Here is a 26,073-nt window from a genome sequence, read left to right as displayed (position 1 = left end):
CATTTCAGTTAGTACGAACAAATCAAATCCCTGTTAATCCATGCACAAACTAATCCATCTGTCCGGGATTTACCTGTGGAGTGATATTCAATGACAAAAAAGCAAGCAGCTATTTTAGGTGGGTTGTTAGTGTGTCAAATTGGAGGAGGCCATTTAGCATATCATCACAATCTCCAAACACTGACCAAAAGCTGAAGAGAGCGTGTTATGTCAGCAGCCAGTGAAAGGAGAAAGCTCCTGATTTTTCAGGAGGATTTCTTGTTCACTAATGGGCATCTGTTTGTGTTCTTATTATTAGAGTGTGTGACGGTAGTGGTTTGTATTACTGTCTAGTATTCCCTTTTTCCCAATAGCAGAATAACAACAATAATCCACAGGGTAAAATAACGCTGGTATTGTTAAATAATCAACACAGGGGACAAAGCTTAATGCTGGAACAAGACTTATTTACTGGAAGCAACAGGCATTCAATTTATACAGTAACAGACTCCTCCTCTGGGCCAGGCTAGATAATTGAGTTTCAGCAACATACTAAACTCAATTATCTGCTGGCCAGAAACATTAACAATTTTCAACATTTTTAGAAATATACTTTATACATGACATAGGAATATAAAAAACACATCTGGGTAGCTGAGGATACTGGGAGTAACATATCCAAATTGCACGGAAATCCGTTCGGTAGTTTCCGTGTCGCATCGTGTGGAAGTTTGACCGGCTTGCCATGTGGTTGTATCCGAGTTAGAGTTCCATGAAATTGGAAGAGCCGGTCTCCGTTCATGCAGAATTACACGAAAACCACCACAGTTATACGGTATATGGTACATGTGAATGCTCCCCTCATTCGGTTGATTGAAACTCCCGAACGCCAGTCTGATACTGTGAGTGGAAATAGGTCAGACGTGACTTCCATGGAGACCGGGTGTTCATGTGATTGCCATGCCGAAAATGATTCCAGGCAATCCACGAGTAAGTCCCGTTGACCGCGTTCGGGAGATTTAAGATGGCCGCCGTCCTTTGTTCTCGCCACGTGTTCGTATGCCGAATGGCGGCCACCTAGAAGCACTCAATTACCTTGCGGTTTTCGTGGTTACTTGGTGTTCTAAGTTCTGATTGCTACCCAGGGTGGTCTCCGTTCGGTAGAACAAATAAATGTCCCGAACACAGAAATAAAACAAATACTTTAAAGTCACTTAACTAGCAGGGAGAGGAAATAACCGAATGCATGGAGGGTGATTCTTCACAGAGTGCTTACGGATAGCTTATGAAGCTGAAATTGTAACATTGTTTATATTATATTCAAGAGTACAGTAATTGCCTCAGGAGGTGTTGAACTGAAAATCTTGAATAATTGAAGCACTGCTTTGAGTCATAGTGTGGTGGAAAAAAAACCTGAAATTTATGCACCACTAGTTAATTTCTATTAATAGTGGAACACAATGCTCCACTGCCTCCCACAGGTGTCTGTGATGTAGTGCGTGCTCCAGGTGCTTCCCCTACCTCCTTGTTGTACAAGCTCCACCCCCTTTCCTTGCCATTCTTTTACTTACGGTTAATCGAGGCAGGAGGGGAAGGAGATGTGCAGAGTATGCTAAAGAATTCTGACAAAGAAAACAGGTCGGATGACTTGTCTGGGATGTGTAGCTTGATGAAAAAAGCATTGCTGGTTAAAATGAGTGCTGAAAATATAGAGGAGAGATTTAAGCAGATCTGTCACTTTAGGGGGTCTTTGCATGTTTTGCAAGACCCCTCCCCCCAAAGTGCCATCGGGTCTGGTGGCTGTAAGTGCAGTTATTGGTAGGTTTTACTTTCCTGAAACTATCCTTCGCAGCCAATGCCATCTTCATCTGGGAAATGTTCTTCATCTGCCAGTAGATGCATCAGTGCTGTACTCTCATACATGCGCAAGATTATAAAACTGAGGTCTACAGAGGATCATCCATAGATCAAATCTCATGAAGAGCGAGAGAATGCCTAAATCTCAAAGCTGTAACTTGTGACAGATGTAGGGATTGGAGAAAAGATGATGGTGAGCTCTATCTTTTGGCAACTTTTTTGTCCAGAGACTTGTCCATAAAACAAAGTAGTCCCTTGTTTTATGGAATCTTCAGATATCTTTGGAATTTCAATTAAATTCCAACGCAGTCAGCATTAGTATTTCATAAAGTTTATTTGTTTCTGAAATACTAGGAAGTGACAAAGCCCCTTTAAGCAAAGCAAAGAGTTGTGTGGAGGACTGATGAAGTAAAAGAGCAGAGAAATACACTAACCAATGTCACCGAATCGAGGAAAGTCTACACGTTAATGTGAGATGACTTAGAACCTCAGCAATTTTGTCAATCAAAAATACAAGTAAATTATAAGAAAGTGCAAAAAGAAAGGGAAAAATGGAAATTAATGCTAAATAAAATAAAGATACTCAGAAATAAAGCTGCTGAATCAGTCAAAGCACTTCTCTCTAGAGATTATATATAATAAACATGCACAAAACAACTACTAATTAATGAAAAACTAAAATGAACCACTTAAAAAATGCTATACTATGCAGTCAAGTATGAAAACATGGGATAAAGTCATAGAATAAACCCCAGATTAATGACAATATGATTGGGTGTCCAAACCACAATTTGTTCAGCACAGCGATGTTAGTAATAAAGTCTGTGGAAATTGTATAAATGTGCAACAATAGAATCCAATAAGATACAGGGGGCAGCGCCTCATTGACCATAGGAAGGGTAAAATGTCAAACCATTCCAGAGTATACACTATAGTGCACAAACTAACGTGTTTAGTGGTGCAGAATCCTGGAGATCTCCAGGGTTCCTTCAGAGTGTTAATTTTATACATTATCTTTCTAAAAATAGGAGGGGGGGAGAAAAAATAAAAATAGAAGGGGGCAAGTTTATAAAGGGGAAGTACACGGGCGGGGAGCTGAGAGCAGTTTATCTTTGCACATTACATACACAGTGGCGTAGGGGAGAATGTGACCCTGGCTGAGAAGAGGAGGTGTACAAGGCCATATTTAAAAAGAAAAAAAATGAATTCTTTATTTTTTCTGTGCATCAAAATAACAGGCAAGTGTAATGTGCCGTAAGCAGCACGCATGTCATTTTCCAAACAGATTCACATTTTGGCACAAGAGTACTGCACATTTTTTGTTTTAAACGATTTGTTACAAGCTATACACAAGGGTACGAAGTAGCATGGTCAAGTAAGTAGACAAATAAGTAAATGAGTAAATGACCGCTGGGGGGGTGAGCAGAATTTTATACTTTAAACAGACTCTGTGTGAGGGTATGTGGGGAGGAAAGGCAGTAAAGGGCAATTTGGCTGCAGTGTAAAGCTAAAATTCCTGCATAACACGAAAACAATTTGCAAGATGCCTCAGCATTTAAAAACACAAGATCACGGAAATAAGGCATAACAGATGCTCAATATGTACTAGCATGAGAGAGATTGACAAGGTATGATACCAGAGATTCAGTCTTGGAACATGGCGCCTTGTCCCGCCACTCCGATCCCCGTCTTTGTTTCCGCCGGGGGGCTGCTCTGATGCCACGAAGAGGATTCCCCTGTAGACCGCGCCGGATAGCCGGGCGGATCCACGCCACTACCCTTCTCACAGCCAGTCTGTAGATATGACTTTGAGCTTCCTCCAGAGGTAAGCGCATAGCCTTTCAGCAAACTCCAGCGTGTGCTTGGGTGGCTGAGTGTGTACATGCTTTGTATTGGGCCGCGCCTGTGCTGCCATCTTAGCTGGGCCCTGGTAGCTTCTTTTGGCCGAGGTTTTTGGCACTTGGGCAGGCATTATTTCTGGGGAGTTTGTCCGGGATGTCCCCCGCCGGTGCAGAGGGGGGGTAGCAGGGCTGTATTGTGTTCTTGTTCGTGAGTTCGTCCCGTGCCGGGAGAATGGCCGTCTCCCCCAGGTCCCAGGCTTTGCTCCGATTTAGGCCGCATGGCCAGTGCTGGCTTTTCCGCGGCGCTCTGGTGTAGGGCAAGTATCATTTTATTTCTCTTGTCGTCTTGTGTTCGTTCCCGTGCACTAGGTTCCGCTGACGCTTGTAGGTCGCTCGGTAGCAGCGTTTTTTGTCCGTTCTTGCAGGAGCTCTCACAATGTGCGTCTGGCCATCTTGGCCATTTATCTCTAGAACAAAATAATTGGAGTCCCCAGGATTCAATGAAAATGACCACTTGAATAAAGGAACACAGGTAGACAGACACACAAGTACACAAACACATACGCAATGACACACAGGTACACATACGCAATGACACACAAGTACACATACGCAATGACACACAAGTACACATACACAGACACACAGGTACACAAACACAGATACATAAACACAGACACACAAGCAAACATACACACTGACACACAGGTACACATACACTCTGACACACAGATACACAGACACACAGGTACACATATACTCTAACACACATATATGCACAACCTCATATACACACATACACAGGTACATACATATATAAATAACAATTTACATGTTCCTTACTTTTGTCGCAGAAGGATGGCTTCCAGGGGTCCAGTGGGAGCTGGCTAACCTATGTTGATCAGAGTCGGAGGCAGCAGGCTTTCTCAGTACCTCTCCTCCCTGTGTGCTGCCCACGTGGCTCCCTGTTAGGTGGCTGGGAGAAAGTGACCTGAACTCACTTCCTTCTAGTAGGCCGTGGCTTATCTGTATAGGAAATGTAGTTCAGATATATATAAATTGTCAAGGTAACCCATCACTTAATACTATATGTTGACTTAAATAGTTTCCCCAGCAAGATATCAAGTGCTATATTTGGACACAGGTGGAACTATGCCACAGGGTCCCAATACGTGAAGGGAGATAAGTAGCATAACTCACAATTGTTCCAGATCAGGTAAGACAAGAAGATATTATTTCAGTGCAAGAGAACGTCAGCAGCACTGCATACAATGGCAACTCTCTTTGGAGGAATGAATGCTGAGCTGACTTGCTCACTTTCCAGCTGCTTCTCGTCACAGACATAATCAAAAGTTATACCTTTTCATCTTAATTTCATATCTCTCAATTTTATAAGGTATAGCGTAAAGGCATTTATAACAAAGATTTATGAATGTCTGGAGGTATTAGAGTGGCTTTCTTTATGAAACACTGGGAAGCACTACAAAGACCCACCAAAAACTGTGCTCACCAGAGTGCACAACGGGAAAAGCAAAAAATGATGGTACCTCTTCAAACATTCATGAAAATAAAAACGAAAAATAAAAATCTTTGATCGTTAATCTTCAGTATGGCTTTTACTCTGCTGAAGATTTTACCATCAAGCAGAGGAGGTTTTTGCCTAGGGTCACTTAGGGCAGCACCCCACCAGATAATTGCTGTCAAAATAATAAAATCTTTGCCAGTGGTAAAAGAGTGAATTATAGAAATTGTTTCCCTTTGGGAAACATTTGCTTGCAAATTTCCATTATAACTGGCAAACCTACAACATACAGCACAGCAGTGCTATAATTTCCCCTCCCCTGCTTCCACTACACACCAACTAAATCACTTATAATGGATGATGGCTGTCTGGACAAGCTGTTGAGAGCAACTGGGCATGTGTAGAATTTAGGTCATTTTTGAAAGTTGTCCAATCAAAGAGCTTCCACCTAGAGGTGATTTTTGAAACGCCCAATTAAACCCAGCAGGGCATCTGAATTGGACTTCCAGTGTATGATAGTTCAAAACTCTTAAACTCACTTGTCAAAACCTTTCCTTACAAGATAGCCAGGAGTTAGTGTATTTAGCTTGTAATGTAAAGTTGGTATGGTTCCTTCCTGGGTATGTCTATTTTTCCTGCTCATTATGTGCACATCAGATGCAGAAACTGTGATTTCAATTCCTGCATTGTGATTTTTTTTTTGTCTGCCCCTTATGTTTCCACAAGTGCCATGCAGTTATCAAATATAAACGTTATATTTGTATATTTCGTGATGCCCTTATTGAAACTTGGACAAACTAAATTCATTTCACTTAGTGAGTTTCTGTGGAGTGAGCAAGCAAGAATGAAGGTTTACTATACCGTATTTATCCATGTCAAATAATATATTCACCGCACGTAATATCTCAAACAATGTTTGCTTATATCTGATTTAGCACAAATTATGATTAAAAAAAAATGAAAAACACCCAACAGGATTTGAACACATTTCAGCAAAGACAAAACAAGTACATTGTAACTATTAACTAGAGACTATTAAGGAAGACATTTATTTATAGACGCCAGCTATCTGCTGTTATTGTGTCATTCAATAGGAACCCTGTGTGCCTTCTAGAAATGTCTCCCTCGTGCCAGCTCTGTATGGTGTCCAGGGCCGGTGCAAGGATTTTTGGCTACACAGGCGAAGATTAATGTTGCGCCTTAAACAGGACAATCGAACACTTGTGGATTATGCACTAGAGTTCAGATCCTTGGCGGCAGAAGTTAAGTGGAACGAACAGGCTTATATAGATGTGTTTCTGAATGGGTTATCAGATGTAATTCTTGACGAGGTCGCTACTAGAGAACTCCCTGAAAATTTGGAGGATTTAATTTCTTTTATATCTCGTATTGATGAACGCTTAAGAGAGAGGCAGAACACTCGAGATAGGACCCGTAGACCCTCCTTTAAACTAGCGCCTACCTTTCAAATCTCTGAGTTCGAAGACTTACGTATTCCTGAACCTATGCAGATAGGCAGTACTCATCTCACTGAAAGGGAGAGACAGTACAGGAGAAGGGAGGGTTTATGTATGTATTGTGGAGTCAGGGGTCATTTACGCCTAAATTGTCCCAATCGTTCGGGAAACGCTCGCACCTAAGTTCCTCTAGAGGACAGGCCTTGGGTGTTTCTACTTTGTCCTCTATTCACAACTACAAGGAGCTCAGGCTTGTGTTACCCGTTTCTTTAAAGTGGGAGAAGGGAGTAGTTAAGACTATGGCACTAATCGATTCTGGAGCTGCTGAGAGCTTTATAGATCAGGGTTTTGCTGCCAAGCATGCTATTCCATCCCAGTTAAAAGAGACACCTCTGGCTGTCGAGGCCATCGATGGTAGACCGTTACTTGAGCCTGTTATTTTCCATGAGACCATACCGATTAACTTGACTGTTGGCATCCTGCATAAAGAGGATATATCCTTAATGCTCATCTCTTCTCCGTCTATTCCCATAGTCCTGGGGTACTCCTGGCTGAGGAGACACAACCCTATTATTAATTGGGAATCAGGGGAGATAGTTTCGTGGGGAGAGAATTGTCAAGAAAAATGCTTGCGGAAGGTCTTACCTCTTGGATTAACTAATACATCGAATACCTCTGACAATCCTACAGAGACACAAATTCCGCCTCAGTATCTAGATTTAAAGGCAGTATTTGACAAAAAGAAAGCCGATACCTTACCCCCACACAGGTCCTTTGATTGCAAAATTAACCTACTCCCTGGTACCATGCCTCCCAGAGGTCATGTATACCCATTATCTATAAAGGAGAACTCAGTCCTAGAGGAATATATTCACGAGAATTTAGACAAGGGATTCATCAGGAGGTCCTCCTCCCCTGCCGGGGCTGGATTTTTTTTTGTTAAAAAGAAAGATGGTTCTTTGAGACCTTGTATTGATTATCGAGGCTTGAATAAGATAACCATTAAAAATGCCTACCCGATTCCCTTGATCACCGAACTCTTCGATCGTTTGAAGGGCTCTACAATTTTCACCAAGTTAGACCTCAGAGGGGCATATAACTTGGTGAGAATCCAGCAGGGACATGAGTGGATGACGGCATTCAATACTCGATATGGTCACTATGAATATACTGTTATGCCTTTTGGGTTATGCAATGCGCCAGCGGTATTCCAAGATCTGATAAACGAGGTTCTTAGGGAATTTCAGCAAGAGTGCGTCATTGTATACCTAGATGATATACTCATTCATTCTAGTGAGATTGAGATTCATCACAAGCAAGTCAGGAGGGTTTTGCACAAGCTTCTCCAGCATGGCTTGTACTGCAAGTTGGAGAAATGTAGCTTTGATCAAACCCAGGTAACCTTTCTCGGCTATGTGATCTCTGGGGAGGGATTTAAGATGGATCCGGATAAGCTCCAATCCATTCTAGAGTGGCCTTTACCCACAGGTCTTAAAGCCATACAGAGATTTATTGGCTTTTCCAATTATTATAGGCGCTTTATTAAGGGCTATTCTTCCATTATTGCACCTATCACTAACATGACCAAACAGGGGGCTGATACTAAGAATTGGACTACTGAAGCTCTCCTTGCGTTCAAGACTCTCAAGGAGCTTTTCGCTTCCGCTCCAATTTTAGTTCACCCTGACACTTCTCTGCCTTTTTTGCTCGAGGTAGACGCATCAGAGACTGGTTTAGGTGCTGTTCTATCTCAAAGGTTGGGTGTTGATAAACCATTACATCCATGTGGATTTTTCTCTAAAAAATTGACCGGTACTGAAAGCAGGTATGACATTGGTGACAGAGAATTACTAGCGGTTATCAAGGCTTTGAAAGAATGGAGACATTTATTGGAAGGTACATTACATCCTGTTACCATTCTGACAGACCACAAAAACTTGTCCTATATCGGAGAGGCCAAGCGCCTGTCCTCCAGGCAGGCTCGTTGGTCGTTGTTTCTTACCCATTTCAATTACGTTCTGACTTACAGACCTGGGTCAAAGAATTCTAAAGCCGATGCGCTATCTCGCCAATATGAACCCTCTGCTTCAGTTGAACCACTTTTGTCTTCCATTGTACCCAAATGCAATATTATTGCTAATACCAGTCTCAAAATTCATTCTCCGCTACTTGACCAGATCTTGAAGTCACAACATCTGGCTCCCGGAAACACTCCTGAGGGAAGAAACTTTGTTCCTCCTGAACTTCAACTGGAGCTCTTACAATGTTTTCATGAAAGTAAAATAGCTGGTCATCCTGGTATTCGCAAGACATACTCTCTGATATCCAAGGATTTCTGGTGGCCTTCACTTCGAAAAGATATTGAGGAGTTCGTCGCAGCTTGTGAGACTTGTGCCAAGACTAAACTACCTCATGCATCCCCATGTGGCCTGTTACACCCCTTGGACATTCCTGAGAAACCTTGGTCCTGTTTGTCCATAGACTTTATCGTTGATTTGCCTGCTTCCAAAAGACAGACTGTTATTCTCACGGTGGTGGATAGATTTACTAAGATGGCCCATTTCGTGCCATTACCTAAACTTCCGACTTCTCCTGAATTGGCGGAGATTTTTGCGAGAGAAGTTTTTCGCCTACATGGGATTCCTTCAGAGATTGTTTCTGATAGAGGTTCTCAATTTGTCTCACGTTTCTGGAGATCCTTTTGTTCTCAAATGGGCATCAAATTGAACTTCTCCTCTGCCTATCACCCTCAGTCTAACGGAGCTGCTGAACGTACTAATCAAAAGATCGAACAGTATCTGCGTTGCTTTGTTTCCGAACACCAGGACGATTGGGTCGGTCTGATTCCTTGGGCGGAGTTCGCACACAATAACCTTGTTTGCGATTCAACTCGCTCTAGCCCTTTCTTCATGAACTATGGCTTTCATCCTTCGATTTTTCCTTCGGTTTCCTCTTCTCAGGGGATACCGTCGGTTGATGATCATGTCGCCAACCTGAAGAAATTATGGGATCAGACTCGGCAAATTCTATTACATAGTTCCTCGCTGTTCAAGAAACACGCTGACAAACATAGAGGAGCGGCTCCTGTTTTTGTTCCTGGGGATAGGGTATGGTTGAGTACTAAGAATATTCGCCTAAAAGTACCATCCATGAAATTTGCTCCTCGCTACATAGGCCCTTACAGGGTTCTCACTCGTATCAATCCGGTTGCGTATCGCCTTGCTCTGCCACCTGCCTTGCGCATTCCTAACTCTTTTCATGTCTCCTTGTTGAAACCCCTCATTTGCAACAAATTCTCCTCTAAGGTCCCCTCGCCTCGTCCTGTTCAGGTGGAGGGTCGGGAGGAGTACGAGGTCAGCTCCATCATTGACTCCAGAATTTCAAGGGGAAAATTGCAATATCTGGTCAACTGGAGGGGATATGGTCCTGAGGAGAGGAGTTGGGTACCTCAGGAGGACGTCCATGCTTCTCGCCTTCGCAGAGCATTTCACCTCCGCTTCCCATCTCGCCCCGGTTCATTCCGCCCGGTGGGCGTATCTGAGAGGGGGGGTACTGTCAGGGTACCTGAGGCTTCTACCTCTAAGGGAGGTAGAGACTTGGTGGTGTATCCGTCCAGGCGAGCGGTTTCCTCCGTTCCTCGCGGTTCATCCAGTCACTTAAACACCGGCCGCGAGGAATCCACGTCCTTTTCTAGCAGGACGCTCAATACGTGACGTCATGACGCTATCACGAGCGATCTGTCACTCAAGTGTCCGATATCCAATCGGTACTTGTCAGAGGCGTGATTTCCATCCAGAGCCAGGGTATTTAAGCTTACTCCTTTCTTCAGCTCATTGCCCTGTCGTGGTTCTAGCTTGTCTAGTCACTCAGTGCTCTGGTATTCTAGTTTGCTCTATTGGTTTTGACTCGGCTCGTTGTACTACCCTGCTTCTCTGTTATCCCTTGACCCGGCTTGTCTCTCGCTTATCTGTCTTCTCGTTCCCTCGACCTCGGCTTGTCTCTGACTATTCTTTACTCTCGGTACGTTAGTCCGGCCATTCTAAGGCCCGGTATACGTACCTTTCCACTCTTTGTACTCTGCGTGTTGGATCCCTGTCCCGATCCTGACACAGACATAGTCATACAGAGACATGCAGACAGGTATACAGAGCAGGGGCAGATCCAGAACCTAATCTTGGGGGGGGGGGGTGGTAGTGAGATTTAGTGGGGTAATAGGGGCTCTAATTGAGGAGTTAGGGGCTGTAGTAGGGGGACAGGGGCTGTAGTTGAGAGTTAGGGGCTGTAATTGGGGGCTTAGGAAATGTAGTGGGGAATTGGGGCTGTAGTAGGGGGTTAGGGACTGAAGTAGGTTGATGGCTGCAAGTGGGAACAGGGGCTGTAGTGTGGGGGATATGGGCAGCAATTGGGGGAGAGGGGCTGTAGTGGGGGTAAGGACTGTAGTAAGGGAATAGGGGCTGTACTGGAGTTATGGGGTGTAAAAGGGAGTGGAAGGGATGTGAAGTAAGGGAGTTAGAGGCTGTAGAAGGGAGTATAGGGGCTGTGGTGGGAGCAAAGGAGCAAAGGGGCAATGTGGTTGGAAACGGGCAGTATGGTGGGAAACAGGGGCAGTAGAGGGGGACACAGGGGCAGTATGGTGTGGGCACAGGCTGTAACGAGGGACACTGAGGCAATAAAGTGGTGTCACAGGGACAGTATGGTAGGGGGTAAATGGGAAGTAGAGGGGGGACAGGGGCTGTTAAGGCGGGTAGAGGAAGTAGAGGGGGGAGACAGGGGCAGTAGAGGCGTGTGAAAGGGGGGCAGAGGCAGGGGGCAGGGGCTGTAGAGGGAAATAGAGGAGGCACACGGGATAAAGAGGGGGGGCATGGGCAATATAGTGGGGACAGGGGCTGTAGAGGGGGGCATGGGCTGTATAGGGGGCGCATGGGCAGTATGGTGGGGCAGAGGCTTTAGAGGGAAAGAGGGGCTGTAGAGGGAAATAGAGGAGCTGTAGAGGGGCAGTATGGTGGGGCAGGGGTTATGGAGGGAAATAGAGGTGCTGTAGAGTGGCACAGGGGGCAGTAGAGGAGGACAGGGTCAGTATGGTGGGGGCAGGGGCTATAGAGGTGCTGCAGGGGGCACATGGGGCAGTATGGTGGGGCAGGGGCTATAGAGGGACGTAGAGGGGACATGGGCAGTATGGTGGGGCAGGGTCTATAGAGGGAAATAGAAGTGCTGGAGAGGGGCACATGGGGCAGTAGAGTGGGGACAGAGGCTATAGAGGGGCTGTTAAGGGGCAGGGGTAGTATGGCGGGGCAGGGGCTATAGAGGGGCTGCTAAGGAGCAGGGGTAGTATGGTGGGGCAGAGGCTATAGAGGGGGCAGGGGCATAGAGGGGCTGTAGAGGGGACTGGGGTAGTATGGTGGGGCAGGGGCTATAGAGGGGGCAGGGGAGTATTGTGGGGGCAGGGGCCGTATAGTGGGGCAGGGGCCGTATAGTGGGGGCAGGGGCCGTATAGCGGGGGCAGGGGCCATATAGCGGGGGCAGGGGCCATATAGCGGGGGCAGGGCCGTATAGCGGGGGCAGGGGCCGTATGGCGGGGGCAGGGGCCGTATGGCGGGGGCAGGGGCCGTAAAGCGGGGGCAGGGGCCGTATGGCGGGGGCAGGGGGAGTATGGCGGGGGCAGGGGGAGTATGGCGGGGGCAGGGGGAGTATGGCGGGGGCAGGGGGAGTATGGCGGGGCAGGGGGGAGTATGGCGGGGGCAGGGGGAGTATGGCGGGGGCAGGGGGAGTATGGCGGGGGCAGGGGGAGTATAGTGGGGCAGGGGGAGTATAGTGGGGGCAGGGGGAGTATAGTGGGGGCAGGGGGAGTATGGTGGGGGCAGGGGGAATGGTGGGACAGGGTGAGTATGGTGGGGGCAGTATGGTGGGGCAGGGGGAGTATGGTGGGGGCGGGAGGAGTATGGTGGGGCAGGGAGGAGTATGGTGGGGGCAGGGATAGTATGATGGGGCAGGGGGAGTATGGTGGGGGCAGGGATAGTATAGTGGGGGCAGGGATAGTATAGTGGGGGCAGGGATAGTATAGTGGGGGCAGGGATAGTATGGTGGGGGCAGGGGGAGTATGGTGGGGGCAGGGGGAGTATGGTGGGGGCAGGGGGAGTATGGTGGGGGCAGGGGCCGTATGGTGGGGGCAGGGGGCGTATGGTGGGGGCAGGGGGCGTATGGTGGGGGCAGGGGGAGTATAGTGGGGGCAGGGGGAGTATAGTGGGGGCAGGGGGAGTATAGTGGGGGCAGGGATAGTATAGTGGGGGCAGGGATAGTATGGTGGGGGCAGGGATAGTATGGTGGGGGCAGGGGCCGTATGGTGGGGGCAGGGGCTGTATGGTGGGGGCTGGGGCCGTATGGTGGGGGCAGGGGCAGGGGCAGGGGCCGTATGGTGGGGGCAGGGGCCGTATGGTGGGGGCAGGGGGAGTATAGTGGGGGCAGGGGGAGTATAGTGGGGGCAGGGGCCGTATGGTGGGGGCAGGGGCCGTATAGTGGGGGCAGGGGGAGTATAGTGGGGGCAGGGATAGTATAGTGGGGGCAGGGGGAGTATAGTGGGGGCAGGGGGAGTATAGTGGGGGCAGGGATAGTATAGTGGGGGCAGGGATAGTATAGTGGGGGCAGGGATAGTATAGTGGGGGCAGGGATAGTATAGTGGGGGCAGGGGGAGTATAGTGGGGGCAGGGGGAGTATGGTGGGGGCAGGGATAGTATGGTGGGGGCAGGGGGAGTATGGTGGGGGCAGGGGCCGTATGGTGGGGGCAGGGGCCGTATGGTGGGGGCAGGGGCCGTATGGTGGGGGCAGGGGGAGTATAGTGGGGGCAGGGATAGTATAGTGGGGGCAGGGATAGTATAGTGGGGGCAGGGGGAGTATGGTGGGGATGGGGCTGTAGAAAGGGGCTGAAAAAAAACCTGTTTTGATTTAAAAAATAAAAAAAAAATGCTTAAAGTTCTTCCCACCCCCTTCCCCTCCCAGAAGCTTACCTTGGGCCAGGGAGGGAGGGAGCACCTTACAACTGGTGGTCGGCTGGGAGGCTGGAGCTGCAGTCAGGACCGCTGGGGAGTCTGGGAGCAGTAGAAGTCCCGCCCCCTTCTGACATCATCAGAGGAGGACGGCTGACTTCACTGCCAGGCTCCTCTGTGCTGGCTGCAGGGAGAGAGGGGAGATTACATTCCGAGTCCTCGGATTTTTGCGCCCCCCTCCTCTGGCGCCCTAAGGCGGCCGCCTGTGCTGCCTTATGGACGCGCTGGCCCTGATCACATACACAGGTACAGAATGTTGGAAACACACACAGATTCCCACTGTCAGACATAGATGCCTCACATACAGATGTGCACACACAGGATCAAACAGACACACAGTTGGACATGTACACAGTCAGACATGTACACAAAATCAAAAACACTCTCATACACTGTCAGTCAGACACACACACAGAAACGTGAAACGGTTTCTTCCTTTTAATTTGTTGTAGTATACACACTCACGGACCCATAAAGGAACACATTGGCACGCACACTCTGTAATTAAAGGTTTACTCCAACCACAATGACCACGTCTGCTTTTACAGGTTCTCATGGTAGTAGAAATCTACTTTGGAATTTCTGCTTGAATCACTGCCTGTACAGAGTAATCTGCACTTTTGTGGGGCTAGTTGCAGCACATGTAACTTGGGCAGCCCAGAACTTTGTAATAATTTCACTTGGACACACCAGGTGCTGTTCTTTGGTCCAGTGAGCCGAGATCAGTCATCTCCATCATTCAATTGTATGTGGATTATGACAGGCCTCCCAACAATTTTGATTTCAGCAGGATATATTTATGGTCCTGTTCTGACTTTGTGCCCTGTTATCCACATCAGTGGCCAGCAGGAAACTGTCTCCAGAAAATGTTCGGTTATACTCTGAAACAGTACTTCGTGCATGGACTGCCCTTGACCTTATACCTAAGTATAATTTATTCTTCAATCAAAAAGCTAATGCATGAGTTATGATATCTAAACAAAGTACCATAAACCAGGAAATAGCTTACAGAGAGGTAGCTAAAGGGAAGCCATTTCTTCTAGAACAACTCCCCCGTGATGTTTTGCCAGTGAAAAAAGTTATGTTGTGGAAATGAAATATTATCCTGATTTCTTTAAACTAGTAAAAATGTCTATTTACTTTATATAGTTCTCAAACTTAAAATGGCCGCTAGGGCCAGGGAGTTTCCCTTAGTCATCGAATAATACCCTCACTAACAAGATGGCGCTGGAATCTGGGGGAGACCCGCATGATACCAGTGACATCACACCCGGTAGGACGAGCAATAAATCAACCACTTAACCCCTAACCAATTATTAATGCATAAATCAATGTTATCTCTGACAATGCTTATGATGTAATTGTGCTTTATAAGGGGTCGCCTGCCCCTCTGCATAAACATTCCTCAAGTTCTTCATTAACCTGAAACTTGTGTCTGGTGTGAATTACTTCAGGGAGCGTGCACGCATTGTTTCTTAATTTGGCCAGGGACAGATACACAAAATAATCAATTTATTGATTGATTTACACTTCAAATTACATTAAGCAGGAAGCTACTTTCACAGGGTCATACATATTGTTAAATGGGCACCGAATGCTGCAGATCCTCACATTATTATTATATTGTTTATATAGCGCCAGCATATTCCATAGTGCTGTACAATGGGATCACATGTGACTGCTGTCTGATGAGCAAATCACAGTTAAAGTGACACTTGAGGCTCCATATGATCGCCCTACTGGGGCCTCTGTGACATGTGAAACACCCAGGGACCGGTCGCACTGGCTGGCGACCTTTGAGACCCAGGGTATTCTGACAGTGATACAGTGTTTGGTATATATAATCTGTGTAGGGCTCATTTGGTTAAATTTATTAATTTTGTTTTGTCGCAACTCACTACGTACTGAATAAACCCCAAAGAGTTTTTACAAATTCTCCATAAGATAACTGTCTTGGGTACTGAAGATAAACTGCAAAAGTGAGGCTAAAATATCCGAGCTGTACGTTACAGCATTATTTACCCAAATGAGAATTGCTGGAAATTCAAAGTGAATTTAAAAATTAGGCCAAAATTGTTGCTCTAGATTAATTCTGCAAGTCAATTGTGTGTTTACTTTGGCTGTTTTTGGCCTTATATTTGAAGTTCACTTTGAATTCATGGTAATTCTCACGTTAGTGAATAATCCTGTAGATCCGTGAATTAGAGACGTTTCTAAATGAGCTAAAATACTGCATTTCAGTTTTCAATTAGCTACACTTTGCTGTTTCGTTAATAAACCTCTTTGTGTGCTTCAGTGCAAAGCTGGACTGCTGAGTGAGTGTAGGATTTGAAAAGAAGGGATGGCCAATACACTTGGAGTTCATTTTGTAGGAGAGGCAATAGTGTGCAGGGGTCAGAAGGGAGAGAGGAGATAGAGTGAACGCAAAACAACTCTGGAAAGAGGAAGTGAAAAAGAGGCATGACGGGGAGGAGATGAGAAAGGGATAAGGAGAATGTAGGGGCGGAGAGAAATGTAAACGTTTCAGTGTCTGCAATAATCCCACACAGGATTCTTGTCTGTGTCTCTGAGACTTCTCTATATAAACACAGATCCAGAACACACTGACCCTCCAGTTCAGAGCAGAATCTTCTACAAGAATACAGTGCATCTCAGGTTCCTTGAATATTTATGGTCTACAGAGAGCTGACAGATACAAACTAAACAGTTCCTTGAATTCTATCAGCTCTGCAAAGTTTTTTTATTTTTTTCTAAGGAGTGTTTTTGAACGGACTGCAAAAAAAAGGACACATTTCCAAGCTTGTCACTACCAAAGAGAAAACCTTTAAATTCTCAAGCCATTTCTTTGCATTGTTATGAACCTATTAGTAACCACCATCTCATTACTGGCATAGGCAACTGGAATCAATGTATCTGTGTGTTTTCCTTCCAATCCTCTTCTTCGCTGTTGTCAGTGCTGAACCAATTCTCTCAGGCCACCCCTATGTTACAGTTTGGAATGCCCCCTCTGCCCGATGTTGGGAAAAGTTTGAAGTGGCCCTTGACCTGGGAGTTTTTGATATTGTGAAAAACGAGAATCAATCATTCCAAGGATCCAAGATAGTCATTTTTTATAGTACCCAACTGGGCCTCTACCCTTACTACGACAATGCTGGAACTCCAGTCAATGGGGGCCTGCCCCAAAATGCCAGCCTGGACGATCATTTGGCAAAGGCACGAGTGGATATAGAGATTGCCATCCCTGACTCAAATTTCAGTGGACTTGCAGTAATAGACTGGGAGAACTGGAGGCCTATGTGGGAACGTAACTGGGATAAAATGTCAGTGTATACTGAGAATTCAAAAGAACTGGTAAGGCAAAAGCATCCAGAGTGGCCGGAAGATAAAGTGCTGGAGATTGCCAAGATGGAATTCGAAAATGGTGCTAAAATCTTAATGCTCTCAACACTGGAACTGGGATACAAGTTAAGACCTGGAGGATTTTGGGGCTTTTATGGGTTCCCGGGCTGCTACAACTATAACTACAGGAAATCTGGTCTGAATTACACAGGTGAATGCCCCACCAGGGAGGTCGAAAGGAACGACCTGCTGTCTTGGATGTGGGGAGCAGGCCAAGTCTTATATCCAGATATATATCTGGAGCAAGCACTAAAGATGTCAGAATATGTGGGCAACTACGCAAAGCACAGAATAAAAGAAGGCATTCGAGTGGCTCATTTAGGTCCAGCGGTGGATCTTCCGATCTTGCCTTATGCTCGCATTGTGTACACTTACAGCATGGACTTTCTCACTCAGGTAAGCCAAAAAAGGGAGGGGGAGACATTAAGATAGATTTTCACATCTCGCCGGCCTACATACAGCATAGACCCTGTGTTCCCTCACACACACTACACACTACACACACACACACAGACCTCCCCCTCACACACACACACACACACACAGACTGCCCCCTCACACACACTGCCCCCTCACACGCACTGCCCTCTCACTTTCCATGCCCCCTCACAAAAAACACTCTGCCCCCTCACACACACTGCCCCCTTACACACACACTGCTCCCATTCACACACACAATGCCCCCTCATATTCCATGCCCCCTCACACACACTGCCCCCTCACACACACACTGCCCCTCACACACACACACTGCCCCCTTCACACACACACTGCCCCCTCACACACACTACACCCCTCATACACACACAATGCCCCTTTACACACAAACAGATTGCCACCTTACACACACACACACACACACACACAGACTGCCTCTCACACACCCACACAGACTGCCCCCTCACACACGCTGCCCCAATCACACACGGACTGCCCCCCTCACACACTACAACCCTCACACAGACACAGACTGCCCCCTCACAAAAATACACAGACTGCCCCCTCACACACACTCACACACACTCCCCCCTCACAAACACTGAGCCCCTCACACACGCACTGCCCCCTTCACACATGCACAGCAACCCACGCACACAGCCTGCCCCAATCACACACGCTGCCCCAATCACACACGTACTGCCCCCTCACACACTACAACAGTCACACAGACACAGACTGCCCCCTCACACACACACACAGACTGTCCCCTCACACACACTGCCCACTCACAAACACTGAGCCCCTCACAAACACTGCACCCTTCACACACTGCACCCGTCACACACACTGCCCTCCTCACAAACACTACAACTCACACAACACATAGAAAAAAAAGTAGAATAGAAAATAGGGAAAAAATGTTTTCATATAAAAAAAAACCTCCTTTCTATACAAAAATTAAAAAATATTGCATTTGCGCTATAAAATTAGTTACTGCGGGACTTGTGGGCGGTAAGGAAATTTTGCCATCAACAAAGATACAAAATTGGGCGGTAGGTATTAAAAGGTTGACTACCACTGTCCTAGAGCAATAATAACATAGTGCAGTATATCTAATACACTAACCATTGATTATAAATGTGTCATATATACTACACCATCTTATTGTTTCTCTTTATATTTTAACCCCAGGCTGTCCATCTTGCATTTCATATATTATATTACCAGTGTAGTAATGTGGGTAACAGTTCTAGTTCTCAAAAATGTTGAATGAGTTTGTTCACAAAAGCCAGATGTGAAGAGCAGTGGCTTCTCCGATAACTGTCTGACAAGGAGTTGTGGGTGTTGTAGTCCAACAGCCTTTGAACCAGCAGGGATGTGTGTGTGGCATGGCTGCGCACAAGATGCTTGGCAATCAAATTAGTTTTGTGTGCCCACTTTAAACTTTTTTTTATTTTTTTTACTAGAAATTTGAATTTATTGGGAAGCTATGGCATAAAAATACTCCCTAATTTTATATGTGTTATACCAAAAATGCATTAAAACAAAAATCATTTTTTAAAAAAGAAAAACTTTTTTTAAAAAAAGGTTACCTTTTAAGCTTCCCTTGTTGCACTGTTTAATGGCTGTGGCTGCAGTTAAAGACAGTGCTCTCCTACAGCAAGTACAGAATCTATTCCCATAAATCCATACACAGCAAAGAGTTTATGGGATAAGAATTTAATCCCAAGAACAGTCCCACTCATCAGTGATCCCTTAGGAGCTTACTTGCTCTGTATACTGTTAGCATCTATAATCTATTTATATTCGATTTTGCCATCAGTTTACCCATAGCCCTCTTCATGTTCATGTTAAGCTACAAGTCAGGTCCTCTGCTCAGATTTCTCCTGTGAGAGCACACGCAAAACGTGAACAGAAATGATATTTTAGGAAATGGAACTAACCATATTTCTAAATCAATGCAGTTCTCTGTCAGCCTCAGAGCCGAGAGTGGCTGGTGGTAAATGCAACATGAACATTGTAGTTAATTGTAATGGCGCTTAGTGTGACCCTTTAGTTGACCTATTAAAGCAGGGACATAGACTTGGCTTAAAGGACCACAATAGGCACCCAGACCACTTCAGCTTAAAGAAGTGGTCTGGGTGCCAGGTCCATCTAGGGTTAACCCTGCTTGCTGTAAACATAGCAGTTTCTCTACAATAGGATTAATCCAGCCTCTAGTGGCTGTCTCATTGACAGCCGCTAGAGGCGATTCCGCTTTTCTCACTGTGAAACTAGTTTGTTTTCCTGGCACTATAGTGGTCCTTTAATAATTACAACATAGGTAATATCTGTAACTCACGGTAAAATAATTTAACTACTTGGCTTTGCAGTCATTCTCTAGTACTGGCTAATAATTTGTTATTTTCTCTTTCCTTGTGTCTTTCTAACACATCATCAATTTTTTCATTTTCTGCAGGAGGATCTGATTCAGACAATAGGACAGAGTGCAGCACTGGGCGCTGCTGGAGTTATCCTCTGGGGAAACGGAGACTACAGTGTGAGCAAGGTGAACAGGCTGTTAATTCTTTTTAGTTTGTGGGTTAAACTATTTGAGTCACAGGACCTTGAAATGTTCTCAGTACCTTCGTCAACAGATCATTCCGGCCAAATACTGCCAATATCAACAGTTTATCCAACAAGTTCCTTCCACTGCCACGTTGTACCAAACATTACTAGCATCAGAAATAAAACTGTGTTCCATTATGACCCACTGGGTTCTTGTATTACACCTGTGAGTTCATTTTTCAGCTGAGGGTAAAAATGAACATATTTGTGTCCATTGCATTCATTATGAATAATGAAAAAAAGTTACTTTACTTCCTGAATGTTAAGCAAAATTCAGTACAATTTATTTTTTCTACATTCATCCATGGATGATTCATTCCCCTCACCCAATGTGTGGTAGGTTGAGAGGACTGGGGTCTTTCAGCCAATGTGTGCTGGACGAAGACTTGAACAGAAATAACAGGAAAACTCCAGCTTATTAGAGACAACAGGGCCAGATTTATCAGTGAGAAAATCTATAGGGACACTATAGTTCAATTAAGTTCAATTAAGTTCAATTAAGCAGTTGTGATGTGTAGATTATGCCCCAGCTGTCTCACTGCTCAATCATCTGCCATTTAGGAGTTATATCTCTTTGTTTATGCAGCCCTAGTCACACCTCCCTCCATGTGACTTACACAGCCTTACTAAACACTTCCTGTGAAGAGTCATCTGATGTTTATACTTCCTTTATTGCAAATTCTGTTCAATTTTTTTAATCTCCTGCTCTGTTAGTAGCCTGCTAGACCTTGCATGTTCACTCTGTATGTAATTAAAGTTCAGTTTATAGAGCAGGAGATAAAAACGTTTAAAGTAAGTTACATCTGATTGAAAATAAAACCATTTTGTTTTCATGCAGGCTGTGTCAGTCACAGCAAGGGGAGGTGTGCTAGGGCTGCATAAACAGAAACAAAAGTGGTTTAACTCCTAAATGACAGAGCATTGAGCAGTGAGACTGCAGGGGCATGATTTATAAAACTGCTTCATTAAGCTAAAGTTGATTTGGTAACTATAGTGTCCCTTTAAATATTTTCCTATACCATTTGTCTTTGCTACTTGGTTTATTGCTAAAAATAAACACCATTGAGTTAGGGAGAAAGTAACATCTATTTGCAGGTTATCCTTTTGAATCTCAATATACCCTTCCAAGTAAAACATGATTATATTAGTATTATATTTTCAGGAGTCCTGTATGGCTGTGAAATCCTACATTGATGAAACTCTGGGGAGGTACGTGGTGAATGTGACAACGGGAGCCCACCTGTGTAGTAATGCTTTGTGTTCGGGAAATGGACGCTGTTTTCGTAAAGATAGTTCAAGTCAGGTATATCTTCACTTGCATCCTGAGAGCTTCCGTATCAAGAAGAACCCTCACGGCTCAGGATTCCTTGTGCATGGACAGGACAACAAAGATGATGTAATGTACATGGCAACTCATTTCCAATGTCGCTGCTACCTGGGATGGAAAGGGCCATTTTGCTCACAGAAGACAAACACATGACTCTAAAATGAAAACGTCCTCTAGTAAAAATGTACAAGTATTATGTTATTGAAAGAGTCATTGCCAGAAATTATCTGTGCAAATTCAAACAGCACTTTAAAAACTGCCTAGATATACATGATTTATTTTTATTTTTTTTAATTAATGTTTGTTTTTTTACAATCACTGAATAAAAGATTTCTAACTAACTTTTACTTATCTTGTGGGCAGAGATGGCTTTAGATTGCCTATGGCTCTATGCAGGATACTAGATTAGGGACCTTTTATAAAGCCTTGGGCTTTTTTCTGTTAGGGTTGTGTATGTAGGAGACTGAGTGCTGTGCATATGGTGGCTGAGCATTGTGTGTGATGGCTTAATTTTGGGACTAGAGGAGTCTGAGTATTGTGTGTTTATGAAGAGGGCAATCTAAATGTGGCTGAGCGTTGGGTGTGGTGGAGAATGTCTTGTGTGGTGCCTGAGTATTTGGGAGAGGTGTTTTCCATTTGCCCAACCCTGCTTACTGTGCAGCAGGAGGCAGGTGTAATCTGTGGAGGTCCAGCAGAGCTGTGGAGGTCATTCCCTAGTGTTCATGTAGGAGGAGCTTGTGGTCTCCATTTTTATCAGCAGCAGACCCCTTTAAGAGCTCCCTTGCGGTTATGGAGCTCAGTCAATGACTCAGAGCTCAGAGCAATGACTGTGTGGCTCTGAGTCATTGAGAAGTGCCAAGGTACTACAAGGGAACTCTTAAAAAGGTCTGCACCTGATAGAGGTGCAGACCACCAAGGCCCTTAATGAAGTGAGGGGTCACAGGGGTGAACAAGGAGATTTATTGATCTCCCTGCTACGATATAGCAGTGATTATAGCTATTGTAGCCTCATAGGAGTCGTGGATGGGGGTATGCCATCCTCTGGCAATCTAGTATACTCAGCCTTCTAAAGGCTGACACAGTGGGCAAGCTGATGTTTTCTAAGAAAGTTAATTCCATACTAAATATATTCACGAGCCGTTGAGTCCAGGGCATTGCCTAAGGAGGTAAAGCATTGTACGTCCCTTGATGGGTGTATACTTAGGGTGCCCTGCCCTCACCTGACTGAAGGTTCCTAGACATCCGGTGTTCGATCCACCTCTACCCCCACTCTCTTCAGCTCTCACCTGATGTACCTTGAGCTACCACAGATTACAACTCACAGTAAATGTTATTTGTAAAATAATTCTTTCAGTGTCTTACATTGTTTATGGCTGGACACAAGGTACCAGTTTGTTTCTTTTACTTAATAATTTTAATAATTTTAAAAGAAAAATAAAATATTGCAATTATAAAGCTTCAATATGGTTAGGAAGAAGAGATATTATCTGCTGTCGGTGTTTCCTATCAGCTTGTTGCAACATTTCCAGAGTTTGGTTTCCATAGCAAAATCAGTTGAAACAGGAACTCCTCTCTCAATATTCTCTACTGGAGCTCCAAGACTGTTGAGTGATATACAAATGTGTTAATCAAGAAAGGGAAGAGCGGGTGGGCGTGGCTTGACGCCGAAGGAGATGGCAGCTTAAGCTCCGAGCCCTGCGCCCCGACCTATCTCCACAACCCAGCAAACAGCTATTTACCCCTGGGAACACGGCTGCAACTTACCCCAGACAAGCGGGGTGGACGATGGCCTCGACCGGGAACAAATAATGCGGTAAAAAAACGCGAGACAGCACCCCGTCAGTGGCGGACCTGCTACACACGCACAGGCCGCACACCACTAAAGATGGCGCCGGCCCTGCAAACGCGGACCCCCCAGGCACACAGGAGGCCGAGAAACTCGACCACCATCCACACCAGGCAACACATGGCGAAATCCTCCAATCCCTGGCGGAGGTCAGGCACTTTTTAGCAGCAGAAATTGAAAAATCCACTAAAGAAGTCAAAGCTGAAATACAAGCTGTGGTCGCAGCCCACAACGAAGCCGCTACAACAACCAATAATCTGCTTGCCAGAGTGGCTGAGCTGGAGACTGAGGTGGAGGATGCATCAAATAGATCGAGGAGAAACAACCTCCGAATTAAAGGCCTCACTGAAAAAGTCAAAGACGTTGATCTGCAAAAGGTACTCATGAGGATGTTCCGTGCTCGCCTCCCTGATGTCCCCGAACACCTGTGGGCAGTGGATAGGGCAACGGTCACAGCACGGAAAGGAAATGGACAGGACAGAGCCATAAAGCACCCACCACGGGCAGAACACTTGAACACGGACGACAAAACCCACAAGGCACAGCTTCGACGCCTGCATGCCTACGACACGAGTTTTGCCAACAACGGCCTGCACGACCGAACACGCAATTGAATACCCTTTCCCCCCCTTCCAGGGGAATTACAGACACGAACACTTGATAATGGGGGTGACTGGGGGGGTGGGAGGGGACTGATGGGGGGGATGGGGGAGGGGGAAATTCACTGGACCTTATAGGGACAGGGGGGAGACTCTCCACGGACCTACTGTGCCCTGACGCCCTCCCCCCCCTCCCTTGACTGATAGGGCCGACTATTGAGAGACCAGATAATCCACGCTGCTTATGGGGATCCAAATGTTGATGTGAGGGGAAATGAAATCTATATATGAATGTCTTTAAACATGTTCTTCCTTTCATGTTATATGTAAATGTTATGCCGTTGACATTGCTTATGCCAAAAGATAAGTAGCGGATACAGGATGAATTAGAGTACACACAGGTGGTACAATGACCCACCACTGCTTACACACCAGTGATAAATAGACACACCCTAACAATAGAGATCAGACACGGGGGGCTAGGCGAACAGGCGACCGTACTCCCACTCTGCGCACTAGAACTCACTAGCGGAGGGAACCGCCACCCCCGGACAGACCAGGCAAGTATAAGACCAGGTACACACCCACCCCCATACCACACCCCCAGGCAGGAGACCGGACTCCTCCCCAACCCCCCCCCCCGGCGCCCATCTGAGGCAGCCCGGCAAGACCCCACCCCCCACCCTCTCCCCACCCGCCACCTACCCCACCGCCCCTGGCACACAGAGGATTAGGGGAGTGTATATCCCGGAGCCTACGGATATACTACCCACCCCGCCAGACCCTACACCACCTTAGGGAGCGCACTGCGGGACAGAACAGACCTGAACACCAACTGACCACAAACAGGGACAATTCCTAGGGCCAGGACGGACATCATGGCCTTACTCAAGCTCACCTCCCTCAATGTAAATGGGTTAAATACCCCAACCAAAAGAAGGCTATTAATGAGGGAATTAAAACGGCAAAAGCCGGACATAGCCTTTATACAGGAGACGCATCTCTTGCGCTCGGCCCGAATACAGCTCACAGACCACCTATATACCAGATCATACTCCTCAAGGGGAACATCGAAGAAAATCTGGGTAGACATACTAATACATAAACGATGCCCATTTGTAACACAAAATTCGCAGACAGATGACGCGAGCAGATACATTATCCTTACGGGCACTCTATATAACACCACATATCACCTGGTTAACATATATGCGCCCAACCAACCCAACCCAGACTTCTGGGAACGGCTATGTAGGCTCATACAAATGCTCCCGTTTGGTGTTCTGATAGCGGGGGGCGACTACAACTCCACACCATGCCCGGCAATAGATCGCAGCGCATCACAAGGGGAGCGCAGAACAAAGGGGGGAGGGAGCCAAGACAAGTTATTGGCCAAATTTATACAACAAACAATACTACTTGACCCATGGAGACTGCAACACCCGGGCCAAAGGGACTACACATTCTATTCGGCGGGCCATTCGACATACTCCCGAATAGACATGTTCCTTATCAACCAAGGAGGGATCCCATGGATCCAATCCGCGCGTATCAACCTCATAACATAGTCCGATCACGCAGATGTAGAACTCACACTAAGACTTCCAGGACCTAAACCCCCCTGGAAATGGAGACTTAGGGACACACTAATTAAGGACCCAGAGGTCACGAAACAAATACAAGACGAACTAGCTGCCTACTTCGCCATTAACGACATGCCAGACGTGTCACATACGACAATATGGGCTGCCCATAAGGCAGTTATAAGGGGGACCCTTATTAAAATCGCAACTAGTCGCAAAAAACAGAGAGCGGAAAACCTTTGAGCTCCATAAGGAACTGAGGCAGGCGGAAACCAAACATAAACAGGCACCTTCGGCCGGGGGCCTCCAGGTACTCAGGGACCTGCGGCACAAAATAAGGGTCACAGCAATAGACGAACTGGGAAGGGAACTGGTCCGTAAAAAACGCCTCTACTATGAATGCTCCAATAAAATGGACACCCTGCTCGCTAGAGCACTGAACCCGAAACCGAAACACCACAACATAGCCGCGCTAAAAGACGCTAATAGAGATCAATCAGATCAATCAGATCTTCACAGAGCTCTTCTCTAAGATTTATAATCACTCCCCAGAGCTCAACGGAGATAATAAACTG

At 46.0% G+C, this 26,073-nt stretch overlaps 1 protein-coding gene across 1 annotated transcript; it reads left to right on the top strand.

Annotated features, from left to right (window-relative positions):
* Positions 1 to 16,235: 16,235 nt before the first annotated feature.
* Positions 16,236 to 21,732, top strand: LOC134568801 (hyaluronidase-1-like). Its single transcript, XM_063427467.1, has 3 exons — positions 16,236 to 17,491; positions 19,995 to 20,084; positions 21,306 to 21,732. Exons 1-3 carry the CDS (start codon positions 16,604 to 16,606, stop codon positions 21,621 to 21,623), a joined length of 1,296 nt encoding a protein of 431 aa, XP_063283537.1. The 5' UTR covers positions 16,236 to 16,603; the 3' UTR covers positions 21,624 to 21,732.
* The last annotated feature ends 4,341 nt before the right edge of the window (positions 21,733 to 26,073 follow it).

This window comes from Pelobates fuscus, chromosome 7 (genome assembly GCF_036172605.1).
Source record: "Pelobates fuscus isolate aPelFus1 chromosome 7, aPelFus1.pri, whole genome shotgun sequence".
Taxonomy (NCBI): Eukaryota; Metazoa; Chordata; class Amphibia; order Anura; family Pelobatidae; genus Pelobates; species Pelobates fuscus.
Note: the sequence above shows the minus strand (reverse complement) of the source record. Positions and strands in the feature narration are given on the sequence as shown.